This window comes from Phoxinus phoxinus (genome assembly GCF_949152265.1).
Source record: "Phoxinus phoxinus genome assembly, chromosome: 17".
Classification (NCBI taxonomy): Eukaryota; Metazoa; Chordata; class Actinopteri; order Cypriniformes; family Leuciscidae; genus Phoxinus; species Phoxinus phoxinus.
In genome coordinates, this window is record NC_136892.1 from 26,434,853 (window position 1) to 26,454,000 (window position 19,148).

The 19,148-nt window shown below is 35.8% G+C and overlaps 1 protein-coding gene across 2 annotated transcripts; it reads right to left on the reverse strand.

Moving 5' to 3' along the window:
* Positions 1 to 282: 282 nt before the first annotated feature.
* Positions 283 to 15,052, reverse strand: lman1 (lectin, mannose-binding, 1). Of its 2 annotated transcripts, XR_013794516.1 has the most exons (14): positions 14,780 to 14,995; positions 13,445 to 13,599; positions 11,400 to 11,507; positions 10,392 to 10,453; positions 9,934 to 10,033; positions 9,463 to 9,586; positions 9,155 to 9,213; positions 8,833 to 8,965; positions 7,354 to 7,541; positions 7,175 to 7,245; positions 4,425 to 4,590; positions 3,499 to 3,658; positions 2,843 to 2,964; positions 283 to 870 (listed from the first exon to the last, which is right to left on the reverse strand). XR_013794516.1 is itself a non-coding variant. In XM_079585510.1 (13 exons), the coding sequence occupies exons 1-13, from the start codon at positions 14,970 to 14,972 to the stop codon at positions 834 to 836; spliced, it is 1,512 nt and encodes a 503-aa protein (XP_079441636.1). In that variant the 5' UTR covers positions 14,973 to 15,052; the 3' UTR covers positions 283 to 833. The 2 variants fall into 2 exon arrangements, 1 of the variants encoding a protein (XP_079441636.1); XM_079585510.1 differs by lacking the exon at positions 4,425 to 4,590 and having other exon boundaries at positions 14,780 to 15,052.
* Positions 15,053 to 19,148: the final 4,096 nt, after the last annotated feature.

Consider the following 19,148-nt stretch of genomic DNA (forward strand, 5'->3'; position numbering starts at 1 on the left):
CTAAATGCTTATGAGTTTTATTAGCTTTTAAAGTAGAAAACATAATTTGTGTGCCATGTATGACTTACTACTGATATAATTAACTTTGTTATTATTGTATAGATATAACTAGTGCTGTCAAATCGATTAATCGCATTTTATTAAATCTAACATAAAAGTGTCTTTATAATCCCCCCCCCCCCACGAAAACAACAGATATGCATAAATATAATTTCTACAAAAAAACTAAACAAAAAAAAACACTCATATATGTTAAGTTGACAAAATGTGACAACACCAAGGTCATTTGATTTGTTTTATGTAAATTGTTTGAGAAGAAAAACATTTTTGTTTTTTTAAAGATTCAGAGAACACATTCGCAACCTTTGGGTTCTTGCCTTCGCCAGTACAATAAAGCTTTAACACTTGCGGAGGAAAAATATGCCTTATTGTAAAGGTAATACCAAAGTGAATGTGTTAAAATACTCAATCTTACTGTAATTACTTCAGTTACCACAGTTCAGAAAGTTCCTGGGACAGCGATTGAGATCTTGAAATGATTCCTGGACCAGTATTGAATAGTAAATATAATGTCAGACCTCTAAAGAATATATTACATCATATTCGGGAATCTTCCATTGAAAATGCGACGCACACACTTGGAAAAGAGCAGTCAGTCATTCAAACCCTGTACAAATCTGATCAAATTAAAAATAAAAATAAAAGATTCTCAAACAAAATACTTCAGTTTTCAAGTACAATAATTTACAGTTTGCAAACAGAAAACAAACAAACTGGAAATTAACAAAAATGGACAATTTACATGTGTTGTGTTTACCAAGAGCGGCGAATCATCAAAAAAACTTCTTAGCTGCTGCTTCCTGTTGACTCCTGAAAGTAGATCAGAGAGAGAAAGAGAAAGAGAAAGAGAAAGAGAAAGAGAGAGAGAGAGAGAGAGAGAGAGAGAGAGAGAGAGAGAGAGAGAGAGAGAGAGAGAGAGAGAGAAATAGAAATAGAGATAGAGAGAGAGAGAGAGAGAGAGAGAGAGAGAGAGAGAGAGAGAGAGAGAGAGAGAGAATTAAAGGCAGGGTAGGCGATTTGTTCCAGAAACAATCTTTGTTATAAGTTAAGTGGTCTAAATGTATTTATATTGTCCGTGGAAGGCGTAGGACCATAAAATGTTTGTCCAATCATCGCAGCCGGTTCGAATGCAGTGATACGATGTCCTATCTGCCTGTCAACATATGTATTTCCGCGGATCTGCTCGCGCAAACATCACAAATTCACGCTATGCAGAATTAGACAGACGTCAGTCACAGAGCACCACAAACGAAACCGCAGCCGCCTTTTACAGTTCCTCCTGTCCTGAACCAAAACAACGAGCTTTTGCTGCGTTCACACGATAACTACTGTCATTTTTAAGAGATTTGAAGGTTTGCGACTCAAATGTATGCGTTTCAATGTCAACACTATCAACGCCCAAATAAAACTGCAGCAGTCAGGTAGTATAGGTCAGAGCTCTTCAAGTTATGTTCATTATTATTAATAATATGATGTGCTTTGAGACACGAGGTAGTTTAAAACCGTCTCTCGTGAAGCTTTGCAGACTCTGCTGTGTATGTTCATGTGTTTTGAAAGAGGCGTGGCTTTGAAGACGCTCTAAAGGGAGGATGGGATATTACGCTTTCAAAGCTACCTTGCTATTGCTAGCCGCTCTGAAAATTACCTACTTCATTTTTGTTCCCTGTACACAAAATCTTTGTCTTTATTCATTTCTGTCTTGCTTTTTTATTATGTGAACAAGAGAACATTTAATTCACCTTTGGCTAAGCCCCGCCCCCCCTTAGTTACTGTTGCTACCTCCGACAACTTCATCTGGGCTCTGGTTTGGTATCAACATGGCTTATGAGGTGACAGCTCTTCCTGCTGAAATTTTATCAAACTTTTATAAAGCAGCAAATAAAGTGTCCGATAGAAGTAAGCAAAAGTGTCTGCAGTGTGCGTTTGAAGGCTTTATTCAAGACATACGGTGAAACGCGAGCAACAAGGCATCCAAATACAGGCAAAAGCATAACGGTCACAGTCAAAAAATGAACACAGCATATCCTAATAGAGACGGAGGCTGTGACTCACAATATCAGGAGAAACACTGTTCATGCAAAGCTGGGTAGGTCTCTATTCACTTCTATAATCGTTATTATTTACAAAGCAAACGGACTACGCGAGTATAAAGCTGTATTTATTAGCAGCGTGTGCTAGCGTATCAACAATTAGGGCAGATAACCGAAATCATAAATCTAAACCAGCATAAAACTGTCTAACTATAACTTCACAGTAAGGTTAAAAGCTAAATGTATCTTAGAGCACAAAAGTGTGTTGTTGATCCTTGAGGGGTTTCGCTGACTGAGGACCTCCACACAGTTTAATCCAAAGACGACACTTGTCAGTATTTAACTTAGGTTTTGGGAAGGGGAAAAAAACGGACACCCCCCTCCAACCTCTCTGGGAAACGCGTATCTGTGTTACAAATGCCCCCGGCACAACGTTTAACCATATTTTTTATAAAACGACGACGTAATAGCCTGCCGAGACCAAAAATATGAGCCGCCTGCGTTGAAGTCAATGGAGCACCGTGAAAAAGTGTCGGACCCTCTGTGGGAGCTCGTTCTTGGCTGCGCTGTGATTGGTCAATATACATTCTAGGGCGTGGCTTAGCCAAAGGCGAATTAGAAGACACTGGCTTCCTCAGATGTTTTGGTAGTTAAAGCTCTGAAATCTCTATCATTGTAAGAAGAAGCACCCAGATAGGAACAGAACTCTTTTAAAGAGCTTTCTATGGACACTGCAACAAAGAATTACTCACTTGTACATAACGTAGCCGAAGAAGAGGAGGGACTGAATGACGATGAAGACCATGAAGTGTGTGGTAGAGAGGCAGGAGGGTAAGGAAGGAAGTTCAGGACATTGTGCCTTTTCTGCAGGATTCTAAGGAATACGTCCAAAAATATTTATATAACATTTATAAACATTGCCAATTTAAGACCATAAAAATCACAACCGTTTACATTTTAATTTTAGTTAAAGTTTGAGTATATAAAAAAAAAAAAAAAAAAAAGTCTATGTAGTTTTCATTTGATTCAGCTTCAGTAGTACCGGTAGTTATTTTAGTACAAGTTAAACCATCAGGTTAAACTAAATACAAATTGTGAGTTTTAATTAGTTAAAATAAATAAGTTATTAATATTAATATTATTAAACTTTTTTTTAAATTCAAGTAACATACTTTTATGGCTTAGTTGGTTAGTTGGTTTTAACCCTGACGACTTTACCAATAAATCGTACCAAAAACATTTCCATTTATACGTTCAGCAGACATTTTTAGTCAAACTCTGAACAGAAATATGAACTATGACTATGAACAGAAATCCAACTTTGCGCTATTTGTCAGCTAAGCCACACATATGCCATGCTAGAAGATATATTGTCCACATCAGAAATGCTGCTTTATTGGGAACTCACCACATTTTTCTGAATGATGTGCTCGATGTTCCTCTTGACTACATGCAAATGCTCCTTGATGTCATTGAAGTGCTGGATTGTCTCGTATGATCCGAGTCCGCCTGCGTTACCCTGCTGTTGCCCCACTGCCAACTGCTTCAGTGAGCCTGACAACGAGTCCCTACAAACCACAACATTAGTGCAATGCTTCATTTGCCCTCATGTTTCGAAAAACACTCATGAATCTGATAAGGATCGAGTCAAACACAATATGAAATACTTAATTATTCAAGAAAAAAAAAGTTTTTCCATGCCAGATGGTTCAACGTTAAGGCTTTAAAAGGAAGGCTAACTCATTTTCTGCCTGTTTACATACAAGGAAACAGTATGTCATACAAGAGGGTCGTATCAAACAATCAATTCCTCTGAGACACAGTGTCACAAGACTTAATCTGAGTTTTAAATGCATAAAACAGCTTTAAGCTTTGAATATCTGCTCTGATTCTTAAGACAAAGCTCATGTTTTCTGGATTTCATGACATTATTGCTCTATTGTAGACATGAGCATGCAAAAAGATGATTTGCACTTACGGTCTTCACTCAAAGTATTACAATAAATTTGCAGCATTTCACGAAACAATTATTAAAGCTAATAGACTTAAATGATTATACGTATTGGTATATAAAAGACAAAACGTTCTGAAATTTGAATGCGTTTCAATAAGGATTATTTTTTCTGAGCGCACATGTAGAGAAACATTATATAATCACAATTATTTCCATACGACTTTTAAGATTGGTCACATTTCAATATCTTTTCCAGGCATGGAAAATACGATTTTAATAAATTCCCAGATATTTCCAAGTTTTACATGACCATAGGACAATTATTCACCAACAAAATGGTTATAAAATCACCTTTGAAATAAAGTAAAAATTATTTGTACCTGATTTATATTTCCAAATTTAAAACTGTAGACATGCAAGAAAGGACAGTCAAATACGGATCTCCTGAACTCCCTCATGTCTCAACGAGCAACAAATCAAACTCTTCAGCTCCGGCTGGTAGAAAAGTTGAGGCGTTCTCTCACCTCTAGTGGTATCTTCAGAGAACTGCATGCAAAAAAATCCCTGATTCCACTGGCAAATGACTTCTGCGCCCAAGGTCTTCGGCCAAGAAAATCTTAATATTACAGTGAATTGTCCCAATCTAATCTTTTAAGCCTCATCTTAACTCTCCCAAAAGGCCATTTATCCTTCAGCCTTATAGAAAAAATGAAATTACCACGCAGCGCAAGCAGGAATGATTGCTAAATTAATCTTCCTAAAAAACATGGTCCCTTTCTTAAACATATTTCAGATGATTAAGAAATACCCATTCGGGCCATGCCACAGCTTTCCTCGGGGGGACACTTTCATTCAGCTATTAATAGTCATTAAAGATGTAGTACTACATATTAGATGAATGTATAAAAAAGATGATACATTGGATGATAAACAAGTAAACAATGTAGAAATACTTCAGTGCTGTATGATGAAAGAGAAAACCCCAAGGAAATTACAGAAATGTTTTGTTATGTTCCGGGGAAAAAAAAGGGAATTAAATTACATTTAAAATGATTTCTTATAATATATAGTGAAATGTTTAATCAAAACAAGGTCAAACCTGATGTCTGCACATTAAAAAAAGAGCAGCGTACGGTTTAACCTTTTAATCAGGAACACATCTTCTAGTTTAACATAATTTCTCTGCTTAACTTGCATTTTTTTTACTGATCACGTATTATCCTGTGCCTGAACCCCATTTCTTTGGATATCGTCTTCAAAATTCTAAGATGATTACTAGGATAAAATATATATATATATATATATATATATATATATATATGAGGGGATGGGCAAAATGAAAACGTTTGGTAAGTCATAAGTACAGACTCCTTGGGGAATTACAAAGACAAGAAAGCAATCAGAAGCAGACCATGTATTCGCTGGTGTATGATGGACATATTTAAAGATTCGCATATAATCCATCAAACAGAGGCCCATAAGGAGCCTACACAAAATCAAATTTGTTTCTTAAGGGGGGGGGGGGGGGGGGGGAGAGACATAAATCTCCCTTGAGGCAAAAAGTGAACATTTAGAATCTCCCAGTAATCTTTATCCACTTCAAATGACCTATATGTGGGAGGAAGCCGTTTTTTACCCTCTCAGATGAGCAATTTCGTTGGCCTAAGATGAGTAAAATGAAATTATGATAAAAAAAAAGAAAAGGTCAAGATCTTAATATGTGCATAATCTATAAAATGAATTCGATCAACTGAGCATTTGTTTGTTGCCGACCAAATGCTGTTTAAATGCGCGCCAATAGGATTAGCCTAAATGAACAATCGCCACAGATTACTGATCTTTTCAACGTCTTTCCGACAACAGGACGACCATGTGGCCTCAATGCTGCCCTTTTGATGAAGACTGCTATATTATGTCTTTGCGAATAGCAAAAATAAAAGTAGAAATATTTGCACATGCACTAAATAGCGAACGAATACCTTTTTTATAAACGTTGCATGCCTTGAAAAATGACAGATTCGTTCAAACGCCATCTTGTTGACAGAAAAGATGGTGTAACGTATTCAAGATTGTGTAGAGAAGGAAAAGATAATAAAGTAGCTTTGTTGTAGTAAAATTCTGTTTTGATAAAAGTACATGATGTAATTGGGTTATTATCCGTTACAAACAAATCTCTTGGTTAAATCCCAAACAACAAAACCAATCGGTAAGTGTCGTGCTAAAAGTCGGTTTACCAATCATTATAGTTTGGTCACATCCGAGTTAAAGAGTTGAAAAAACAGTCTTTTGTGGGCTAATCCTCTACTTGCACGGCTAAAGAGTTTTAAATGCTGTATTTTGGCATCTAATCCTAAAGCCTTATTGTTCGATTTTTGTCTTTGTGCTTTAATCCGTGTTCGTCCACACCTCGCTTAAAAAACACCTGGAAGAAAACAAACTGTCCGCTAACAAAACAAAAACACAATGCTGACATTAGAGGCCAACACAGAATAACAAACAAATGTATTTAATCTGGATTAAACGCCGAAAATCTTCAGATCTTTACGTAAAGACACAACAAACAAAAGTTAACAGATAAAACCTAATTTGTTGCGTTGTTCAGTTTTTTTGCAAAGGCATGTAATGCGCTAAGGCCTCTAAGTAGTTGTTTTACTCAGAGATTGTATGCGATTTAACACTTTATTGGCTAGGGATTTTCTGTGGTATACCGTATTTTCCAGAATATAAATCACATCGTTTTTTTAAATCCGAAACGTGCTGCGACTTGTATTTCCAGAAGCGGTTTACTTCATGCAATTAACATCAAGCAAACAAAACAGAATTTGCATTTGTGTTTGCAAGTTTATTTGTGTAGCAGCTGCTGGTTTAGTAACAAATATGGTTTATAATGAATATTAATTGGTTGTTTTATACTTATTTTCATTCCTGCTCTGTTCTAAATACCGTTAAATGTAAAGGATTTGTTGTGGGGTAAGGAGAACTAAAATATATGTTTAAAATATTTGTAAATGTTTGATTTTATTACATTATTTCTAAAACATATATTTTTTTCTCTCCCTCTCAAAATTCATACAGTAATATTCCAGTCAGGTTTTGTGACAGGAGAACAATATTTTTGTTGGCGACTTACCTTACTTCATTAAGGTTCCTCAAAACCTCCTGTTGTGTATTAATAATGGTGTCCATTTCATGAGTGGGAGCCTAAATAAAGCAAGTAAACTATTAGTCAGGCATTTATCACTATTAATCACTGTAAGAATGTCCAGTGCTGTTAAATGCCACAAATCAAACGCATTTGTCATGTCCTACCTGTCCGGACTGTGCTTGTGGTGCGCGTTTGGAGATCTCCTCTGTGATGACTGACACATAACGGCGTTGTTCATCCAGAATCATGGCCAGCTGCCTGTTCAACTGCTTGATTTCCAGGTGGATTCGATTCTGCCCCTCAAACACCTGACGGATTTCCCGGTCGTTAACGCTTTCATACAGGTCCTCAACTGCCAGAAGAGAAACACTGAACAGATGTTTTTCTACAAATATGGATTTTCATTTTTCAACAAGGCATTTCAAATGAATCAGAAACAGAATCTGTTGTAAACACATCTGTGAATAAACAGAGAGAATGCATGTTTTAGGGGAAAATGTTGCGCCTAAAATGCTCTTAAAGACGGTTAAAATTAAATAAATAATAATAATAAATTATATATATATAATAATTTTTTTATATATAATACAAAAAGTCTTATATCTTATATAAAATTATATATATATAAGATATCATTTTTTTTTTTTTAATAAATAAAAGCAACCAAATCGAACTTGTCCAATCAGATTTATATGGAAGCTTGTTTCCGCAATGAAATAAAAATAAACAAGGTAATTGCGACTATCTCAAAATTCTGACTTTTTCCTCTCGCAACTGGAGGTTTATACCTCACAATTTGGACTTTAGATTTTGCAATTGAGAGTTCATATCTCAACATTCTGAAAAATATATGACTTTTTTTACTCACAATTGCGAGGTTTTTAGAATTGTTATATTTTGCAATTCAGACTTTTTTCTCAGAATTGAATTATAAACTCACAATAGCGAAAAAACTCACAATTTTTTTAATAGAAAAATTCTAGGGGTGTAACAATATACCATGTCACATATAGCAATATAAAAATGCAATAATATGTATCGTGGATAGTGACAATATGTATCGTGTATAGTTCACCCAAAATAAAACTTACTGTGTGAGAAAAAAAATTCACGTTTTCTGAGTTTTAGTTTAGTGTCAGAACTACATTAAACTACTATCTATATATAAAATGTATAATAATGCAATGTGGGAAAATTTGTGGGTCCTGATAATGCCAAATATCTTATGTTACCAGTAAAAAGTGGCCGACATTATTTTAAATATAGTAAGTGACAGAGTGCAAACACATTCATCTAAAATAATCCTGTATTTTCAGCTTCAGAATCATGAATATTTGTATTCTGGTGTCACTATTGTCCCATGCATTGGGTGACCAGAATATTTTCTTAGAATTGAGTGAGAAAAAAAGACACAGATGCATTTTATATTTTTATAAAACAATAGAACAAGCTTCCATAGATCTAAGATCAGAACAGGATTCATAAAAAGTGAATTAAGAAGGATGCATTTGACCATTTCTGTGTTTTTATGCGAGTTTCTCTTAATGTTTCCAGGCCATTTCTATTGACTATAAACATGATGAAAACTCAAAGCTGAATGTGAATCTGAGGTCAAAACTTCAGACAGAATGAGAGCAACTCACTGGGCTGCCCCTGGACATCAGGGTGCTCTTTCTGAAACTCCTCTTTCCTTTTGTCCAGCTCTTGTTGGAAATTCGCAAATTCCTCCTGGTACTTGTCCTTCTCCTCTTTGGGAATCTCTTTTTCTGAGGGAGGCTTTACAGAAAGACAAAACACACATTCAAACACAATCACGCACATAGACACACTTACGCATACTCCAATTATAATGAACAAGAGGAATGGAGTAAGAGGTAGACACTTATGAAATAAGTATGGCCGATTCTTCGTACTTATTCATACTTAAATGTGTGTATGCGAATGTGTGGGGAGGAAAGTGCGTACCAGATTCTGCCCAGGCTCTGTAAGTCTGAACAGCAAAAATGACAGCACATCATGGTCATCTGTTGAAAGAAATTGAGACATATTTTTAAAGCCGCAGAGTGTAATTTCAGTGCCGCTAGCAACACTAAACACAGAACCTGCTATAGAAATGGATATAAACCACTCATTAGATTACTTTCATAAAACTCAATGTTTGAATGCCAACCATTATTCTTTGTTGGTTCAATTTTTATCCAGTTGGAGGGTAACAAAGACAACATTAGACCTTCAACCGGAAGAGAGAAAACTCTTTGGATATGTAAAAATACCTGCAAGTCCTCCGGTGGCCGCAGAGATGCCAAAATAACCAGACTCAGGAATCACCATGTTCTCAACTTTGGCGCAAAACTCATAATCGTCTTTATCAGGAGTGAAGCCATTATTGATGAAAACCTGAAACAATTGAGAATATATTCAGACGTTGTTATAGCTGGGAAACTTCATATTTTCATTTCAATTTAGGGAAGTTGCTCTTTTTTTAATGAGATCATATTAAGATGAATAGATTGCATAGTCAAACAATTGACCTGAACACATCCAACAAAATACTATAGTATTGCCAGTTGTACGTGGATCTATTGTTTTGATGTACATTTGAAATGCAAGATTCACAGAAAGACACATTTTATCACAAAAGCTATTGTTAAATCATAAGGGTCAAAAGGTTTAATCATAGTCGGTTCTTTAGTATTAATCTTGAAACTTATTATTGGTTACATGATTATATAAACTTGACCTACCGATAAAGTTTGCTTGTAGTAGATGATTTTGGCACGCACAGGGTAAGGTTTGTTTCTGAAGTCTCTTAGACATGTACCCAGAGCCTGCGTTGAGCCATCACTGGAGGAAAAATATTATTTATCAAATACATATAAACACAAAGACAACAAGTTTAGTTTCCATGTCAACAAGTTTGGCCAAGGTTTCTCTATAAATTTCATGAAATTTTGAACTGATAATTTGAAGGCTTATGGGTATTTTTGATGTGTTAGCACAGTCTAGCTAGTACATATGCTGCTGACAACTCTCCCCCCCACTGGCTCACATATCTAATTTAATGCTTTCACTGTTACTGCACTCAGATTAAGACAGACAGAGGATTAGACTCTCGCTCTCATAAATAATCATATTTCCTAATCTCCTTTGAGTTGTAAAAAATGAGAGCGCTGATGTCAGCAAGGAGGATATGTTTACTTACTTTTGATGGTCATAAACAAGTTTTCCATTGTTACCCACCACCAGGACAGCAGGGTTGTTTTTCTACAATAGCAAGGTCACAGAAGACAGGGAGACATAATCCTTATTTAGTTCAGAGGAGACACAAAACAAGTCTACTGAGGTGCTTTAGTGTTCGTTGCGGAGGCAAAAGCTAAGCACATTACCACAATCCTTTGATAATATATATATTTACCTCTCTACCTTAAGATGTTTTGACTGAAAAATGCACATCGGTAAAAAAAAACATTGTTGGTGATTTTACTGACACAAACAAGTGTTAAAATAGTCATTTTTCAATAGACTACTAATTATAATAAATTACAGTGCTGCCAAATAATTCAAAACAATCAAATTCATATGCTGATTTAGCACATATTAATATTTGTTAAGAAAAACCCAAATATGAATATTTTCAAAGCTTTACATACATATACAGTAAATACATATACACATATGTGACACTGGACCACAAAACATGTCGCACGGGTATATTTGTGGCAATAGCCAACAATATATTGTATGGGTCAAAATTATAGATTTTTCTTTTATGCCAAAAATCCTTAGGATATTTAGTAAAGATCATGTTCCATGAAGAAATTTAGTACATTTCCTACCATAAATACATAAAACATTTATTTTTGTGAGTTAATGCAGCAAAATCGCGAACATAAATGGACAACTTTAAAGGCGATCTTCTCATTGTTTCGATTTTTTTGCACCCTCAGATTGCAGATTTTCAAATAGTTGTATCCAAATATTGTCCTATCCGAACAAACCATACATCAAGCTTATTTATTCAGCTTTCAGATGATGTATAATTATCAATTTAAAAAATGTTTTACCCATGTGACCCGTTTTGTGGTCCAGCGTATATATGTATGCATGTATGTAACATACTTTTTTTTTTAAATAATAACTTCACAAACACATTTAAAAATAAAAATAGAATTAAAATGCAATTATTAAGATTATACTAATGTGCAATCACCTTCCCATCATTATCAAAAGAGTCAAAGAATATTCCCACGCCGTTCCACTGATCAGCAGCCCCGTACACAGGACCATCCAGACCTTGACCAGACGTGAACCATATGGCCTACAGAGAGAACACACACACACCACACACCACACACCACACACACACACACACACACACACGGGTAATTTGGTAAGTGGTGCTTGAGATCAGTGTGGTCTGCTCCACTGGACTGTGGGACAATTCAATGAAAGCACATGTTACTCGTACAACACTACATTATAATTACTCACTCTATACTGCGAATGGTGAACAAAGTTCATGAATTATCATGGATGACCTATGGATGTTTTTTCTGATAAAATTATTTATTCTGTGCAAGTACCACCTGCGATAGGACGAAAAAAACTGAACCTCATGTCTGCTAACAAATAAAGTAAATCATATTTAGTTTAAGTCAAGTCTGTAGCACCAGTAATGCAGCTGCACAAAATGAGCTCATATGAGGAGAGGAAGTGAAATGTGGGACATAAGTTAAAAAAAGTAAAAAAAAAAAAAAAAAAAAGTAAAAAAGTATAAAAAGAACAAAATACTGAACATAGTGAAACATACAATTTTATCTTTTTTTAAAAGCAATAATAGTAACATAAAACTAGTTTTTTACATCTTATGAAGAAAATGTGACTATTGTTTGCCCAAGCAAACCTGCCGCCACAATGCTGGGGTGTTCTGGGTGGTTGCCCGGGCGTGACTGTGCAGGTGTTCTGAGTGCCTGTTAGCGTACTTCTATACGGTTGCAGATCCTGCCACCAAGTCTCTATGATCTTCTGATCTCTAGATATGACTGCACAGGAAGTACCCACACTGCCCTTCTGTTTTAGTGACTCTGATGACAGTACATACAGCGTCTTTTACACATCAGTTAATAAAGTTTTATTTATGTAAACGCCTTTGTGTTCACTACAGTAATGTAGTCCACCACAAGTTTTAAATTACATTGTTTAAATGATCAAAAAGCAGGATTGATTTAAAAAAAAGATTAGCAAGGGCAGTCAACGTTTCATTTAATAAATGTACATCTTGCAATTCTGACTTTATTTCTCACAACTGTGAAAATTCTGAATTGCAACAAACTTTTTTTAATTCAGTCAGAATTACGACTTTCTCAGAAATGCGGCATTATTTCTCCCAATTTCTACGTTATTTCTCCCAATTTCTACGTTATTTCTCCCAATTTCTACGTTATTTCTCTCAATTGCGAGAAGTCTGAATTGTGAGATATAAACGTACAATTCTCATAAAGAAATTCAAAATTGCGAGACAAGCAAGAAAGTCAGAATTACAACTATTTCTCTTTTTTTTCTCACAATTGGGACTCTCTCACAATTACAACTATTTCTAACAACTGTGAATTTTTTTGTGCGACTTATTACAATTCGACTTTCTTACAGTAGCGAGTCTAAATTGTGAGATATAAACTTCAATCAAATCAAATAAATTCTCAGAAAATCAGAATTGCAAGACACTTGAAATTGAAAGAAAAAAGTCAGAATTTCTCAGAACTGCAGCTGTATTTCTCACAATTGTGAGAAATTGGAAGTTTATAAGTCAGAATTGAGAGATAGTCACAATTAACTTTTTAATTCATTACTCTGCGAAAACAAGCTTACATATAAAAGTTGTTACTTTTTACTAAACATTTCTTTTTTTCTTTTTTTATCAAATAAATGCAGCCATCGTGAGCATACTAGACTTCTTTTAAAAACATTTAAAAAATCTTACTGACAACACTTTTGAATAGTAATGTACATCCAAATTAATTTCTAGTACACTACTTTAATTGCAGGACGCCACAAGGTTCACCCAGATCTGGAATTCAACCTGTGGCACTAGCTCAAGGCTTTCATGTCCCTAAAATGGGTCAAAATGACCCTCCACAGTCAAAACGATAACAATGTGTGTTTGTGCTTCTGCGTGTTTTCAAATGCCCATAGCCAAATATGTAGAAATGAGGCTCACATACACAATATAATAATGATAATTTCTCGCCCTCTTACCAATCCATCTGCTCCCATTCGTCCCCGTCCGGACACACGGAATGCCACCTCAGCTTCCCAATGTTCAAAACTTACAGGGGATTTTGTCCATACCCCACCCTTCTGGCTCCGCAGAGAGGGGGTGATTCGAATCTGATCCGCACCAGGAATGGCATCTGGAAAGAAGATGGACATTTGAAAATTAATGAACTTATAGTTAGTTCTACTAACTACAAATAACTCAACTCTCATTAGAGTAGACTGAAGTAGACTGTTAGTTTAGGGTTAGGTGTTAGGGTTCAGTAGAATAAGCTGACGTAGTTGCAAAGATACTTATAGTCAGTAGAATGTCTGTTGGGGAGCATCAAAATAAAAAGTGTTAGCAGATATTAAGCAGACAGTCTACTAATACTCTACTAATAACATTGAGATGTAGGTTAGTAGTTAGTAGAATGTCTAAAGAGGACTAAAGTGTAACCATAAAACTATAATAATCATTGCGCAGCTAGCCAAACCCATCCGAATATCTTATTTAAGAGAATATAGAAAGTTTTATTAGGCATTCTGAGACAACAAAAGATTTGTTACATAATTTCATCATTATCACACGCCCATGTGTAATATCTCAGGCACACTACCAAGTATGCGAGTCTGAACTTCCCTGACAGCATACTTCTCTGTTGACATAAACCTATTTAAACAGATCAAAATGACAGAAATATCAATATTAAATTTGAGGACCAAGTAAACAGCCCTGATTGCTCCTGCGGGTAATATGTGGCAGTGTATTTGAAAGATTTGGGAAATGTTGTAACACAGAACTTTGCTCTTCCCACATGCCGAGACAGATTTGTTTAACCCTTTAGGAAAACTAGTGCCATGTCAGCTGTTAAACAGCACAGCACGCATATTTATTCATCATAGGGTTTTCAGCACGATTATGCATACAAAATTATTAAGCTATGTGAATCTGATAATCACACTTTTATTAACACAGAGTATCTGATTTAATCATAGGACATTAGCAACTAACAATCCATCAAACATATCAGAACAGAAGTAGAGCACTGATTTTAAAATGCAGCCCTATTTTAACTTTAAGATGTGTTACAAATATCATAATATGCATTATTACAAGAAACCCTTCATGCACAAGCAATTTGATCCAAAATCATTCATTCAAAAATGCAATACTTGCACCACTCATGTTCAGTTCATTTTAATGCAACCTCGCATAAACTTCACGGGGCATTTAAACTACATGTCCGTACTTGGACTAAACATGCTGACAGATGACAGACAGAGATACAGATGGATGAGAGAGATCATCAGACAGACACCCATCTATAAACTTACTCCCAGTATGAATCCAGAATGGGATTCTTCCATCACTCTGTGTCAGATGTGGCCCTTTGAAACTGTATTTATACTCAAAACGCCGGTGCGGCAAGTCCCCGGCAGCGATGTCGGCGAAAACGTGCGGAAATATTAAAGAAATTAGTAATAAATAGGCATAAGCTGCCAGGAACTTAGCTATGGGCACCGCCATGTTTGAGTCTGAATGCTGACGTAGCGCAGAGAGGGGCGGGAGGACTGGAAATGCTGAAGGGCCAACAGGGCGCTCTCTCATTGGCTGGAGCGCTAGATTGACACGCGGGGAATTATCAGGCGAACCGCCTTGAGCTTCGTTTTTAGGCACTGATGACTTGGTATAAACGTGTCATCATAGCAATAGCATACAAAAACGTTACCACAGTAACAGAAATCTTGGCCAAAAAGATTTCAAGAGTTTATTTTGCCACTGTAAATATATAATGAATTAACATGAGAGCTTTTTTCTGACCTTATTAAACGAGAACAGATTTAGATTTGTTGTACACACAACACACGTTAGAATTTTATATACATTTATAGATAGGCTTTACATGATATAACACTGATATATTAATTAATTAAATATATTTATTTTTAACTAGTCAATAGTAAATATATACATAGTAGCCTACAGACATATGATACATATAGCCTATGAAGCTTTTTCTCTCTCACGCACGCACGCACGCACACACACACGCGTTATTTTATGTAGGCTATATACTGATTATATATTTAATAGGCTACTTAGTCAATAGTAAGCATATACATATTAGGCTAATATATTAAGCTTTTTCTCTCTCACACAACCACTAAAATGCAATTTAAATGTATAAATATACATATAATACTGAATATAAATGTAATAAATATTTAGTCAACAGTATAGGCCTATTTTATTTATATTTAATTTATATATCATATTTAATATAGCCTATAGGCTATACATATAGACCTGCTTTTTCTCACACACAAATTGCATTGGCACAAGATCAAAGATGGCTGTAAAAATAAATCGGCATTGTTTATCCTTTTGATTTTTCATTCAAACATTTTTTATTTAATTCAAAATTGTCTAGCTGACTTCTTGCTTCACAGGAGTAAAATATGAGGAAACACAAAGGCCAAATTCCCTTAATCATCCATCACAATGTGTAAAACCAAAGAATATAGTTCTGATGTGCAGAAAAAGATTGTTGAGCTTCACAAAATAGAAAGTGGCTGAATGTGGCCATTTCCACCATCAGGACAATAATTAAGAAGTTCCAATCAACTAAAGATGTTGAGAATCTGTATCTGTATATTTCCTTGCCTATATATATATAGCTACCTACAGTAGCCTATATATATATATTTCAAGTTCAAAAAATCCTCACCGCTCATCCAAAAACAAACTCCAGCATATTCAGTGGAACTTCAAACGGGACGGAACATATGGTCAGATGAAACAAACTTACCCCTCAAACTTACCCCATGCCCACCGTTAAATATACGGCTGGATCTTTAGTGTTAGGGGCCTATTATTTTGCTGGAGGTCCTGGACTTCTTGTTCAGATACAACAAGATAGCAAATACCAAAACATTTTATATTATATATTTTATATATCTTATATATTTAAGAAAAATGTGTTATTTATATATAAAATATTTATATTCATATGTAATATAAATAATATAAAAATATATATGCAGTATGCAAATATTTCTCAGATATATACATGCATGTGTGTGTATTTATATATAGCCTACACAAAAAAAATTATACAAAGTACACACACATACTGTATATTATGTAAACACAAACTTTTATTTTGGATGCGATTAATCGTTTCACAGCTCTCTCATACACACACACACACACACACACACACACACACACACACACACACACACACACACACACACACACACACACACACACACACACACACACACATACTGGTACGGGTGCTTTATAAGGACTTTTCCCCCTAAAAAGATCCATCCTGGTTTATGGGGACCCACCTTTCCCTTTGTCATAGACATTAATAAAAAATATTAAACTGCTCCTTATGGCATGGGGTAAAAATCTGACTGCTCAGAATTTAATTCTAATGAAACAGTCTGGTAATATGAAGACCTGACAAACTAAAGCACTGTAAGGACAGGGCAGGAGTGGGCGTTTCCTGATTCAATTATGATTTATGAGGACTACCCTGGTTTATCTGGACATCACTCACATACACACACACATCTGACCATTAATTATGAGGACTAACCTGGTATAACCTGGACTAACTTTACCCATGAGAGTGCCACATCACTTAAGTTTGTTTCAATACCAGCATATAGAAAAACAAAACAAGAAATTATCATCAAATTGTTCACACTGGCTTAAACTTTAAGAGAGATTTCAGAAAACTAACCTGAGTTTGTAATGTGAGATTTAACAGGTGTGAAGTGAGTGAAGAGCAAAGAGAGAAGAGGGAAAGTGAAATACGGAAATATTTTAGCTTTAAAAATTAAGAAAATAAAAAACTAAAAGGAGTTTACACTATTTAACCATCACTGACAAATGCATTCACCCACAAGTATTTTTCATAATTGAACCTTGAATGTCAGTCTTAATTTATTCATTAGATTTTAAGAAGTTTTGTCTAAAGATAGTTTTGAATAAAGCTAAATATTTCCAGTTGATTGGGTTTGGGTTTTGTTAATGTGAAAAGAGAAGATTGTTCAAGACTTGGTATTAGTATCTAAATGAACATTGCTGACCATTTGGGTTTAACTGTACATCTGTAACCATATGAATCATGCATACACACACAACCCTAACTAACCCTTGATTATGAGGACATTTTGGGTTTAACTGGACCTCTCACACACACACTCTCAAACACCTGACTAACCCTTGATTATGAGGACATTTTGGGTTTAACTGGACCTCACTCACACACACACTCAAACACCTGACTAACCCTTGATTATGAGGACATTTTGGGTTTAACTGGACCTCTCACACACACACTCTCAAACACACACAAACACCTAACTAACCCTTGATTATGAGGACATTTTGGGTTTAACTGGACCGCTCACACACACACACACTCTCAAACACCTGACTAACCCTTGATTATGAGGACATTTTGGGTTTAACTGGACCTCTCACACACACACTCTCAAACACCTGACTAACCCTTGATTATGAGGACATTTTGGGTTTAACTGGACCTCTCACACACACACACTCTCAAACACCTGACTAACCCTTGATTATGAGGACATTTTGGGTTTAACTGGACCTCTCACACACACACACTCTCAAACACCTGACTAACCCTTGATTATGAGGACATTTTGGGTTTAACTGGACCTCTCACACACACACTCTCAAGCACCTGACTAACCCTTGATTATGAGGACATTTTGGGTTTAACTGGACCTCTCACACACACACTCAAACACACAAACACCTGACTAACCCTTGATTATGAGGACATTTTGGGTTTAACTGGACCTCTCACACACGAACACCTAACTAACCCTTGATTATGAGGACATTTTGGATTTAACTGGACCTCTCTCTCACACACACACACACTCTCAAACACCCGACTAACCCTTGATTATGAGGACATTTTGGGTTTAACTGGACCTCACTCACACACTCTCAAACACACACAAACACCTGACTAACCCTTGATTATGAGGACAAACTGGGTTTAAATGGACATCACAATTAACTCATAGCAGGAGTACCTGTATTAGAGTTAACCATACTAAACCAAATCAACTATTCTACGTTAAAGAGTGAATTCACAAGTGATTGTGCATCTTTTTGCTGCCACTAAACCTGTAAAAGTAATACGCACACCTAAGGAAATAGTGCTACAATGTGCTGTTGCTATATCAACCAACATATACACGTGGTGCAAAATGAACCTGGTTGGAGAAAAGGATTTAAGATCAGCAAGTTTTACACTTCATAGAAGACTAGTTAAAGGACAATTAGATGAAGAAATGCAACTAGACAGCCAATAAAAACTAACAAAATTAAATTGAAAGGGCAATTTTTATTTTGCAAATGGTAAAAAAAGGCTCAACAACTGAGGTCTAATAAGGCCATTATTAGAGATGCACCGATTGATCGGCTTGGGACCGGAATTGGCCGATTTTCACGTGATCGGCCATGACCGGCGATCGGCCAGTCAGTCTGACATATACCGGTCAAACGCACTCTGGCGCCGCATGATTAACATCGCGCAACATCAGCATCACACGTGCACACGGAACGCACATGTAGAAAACCTCATGAATTACGTCAGTTTCACACCGCAAGCGTGAGAGGCGCGTATTTTTTTCGGCGTGC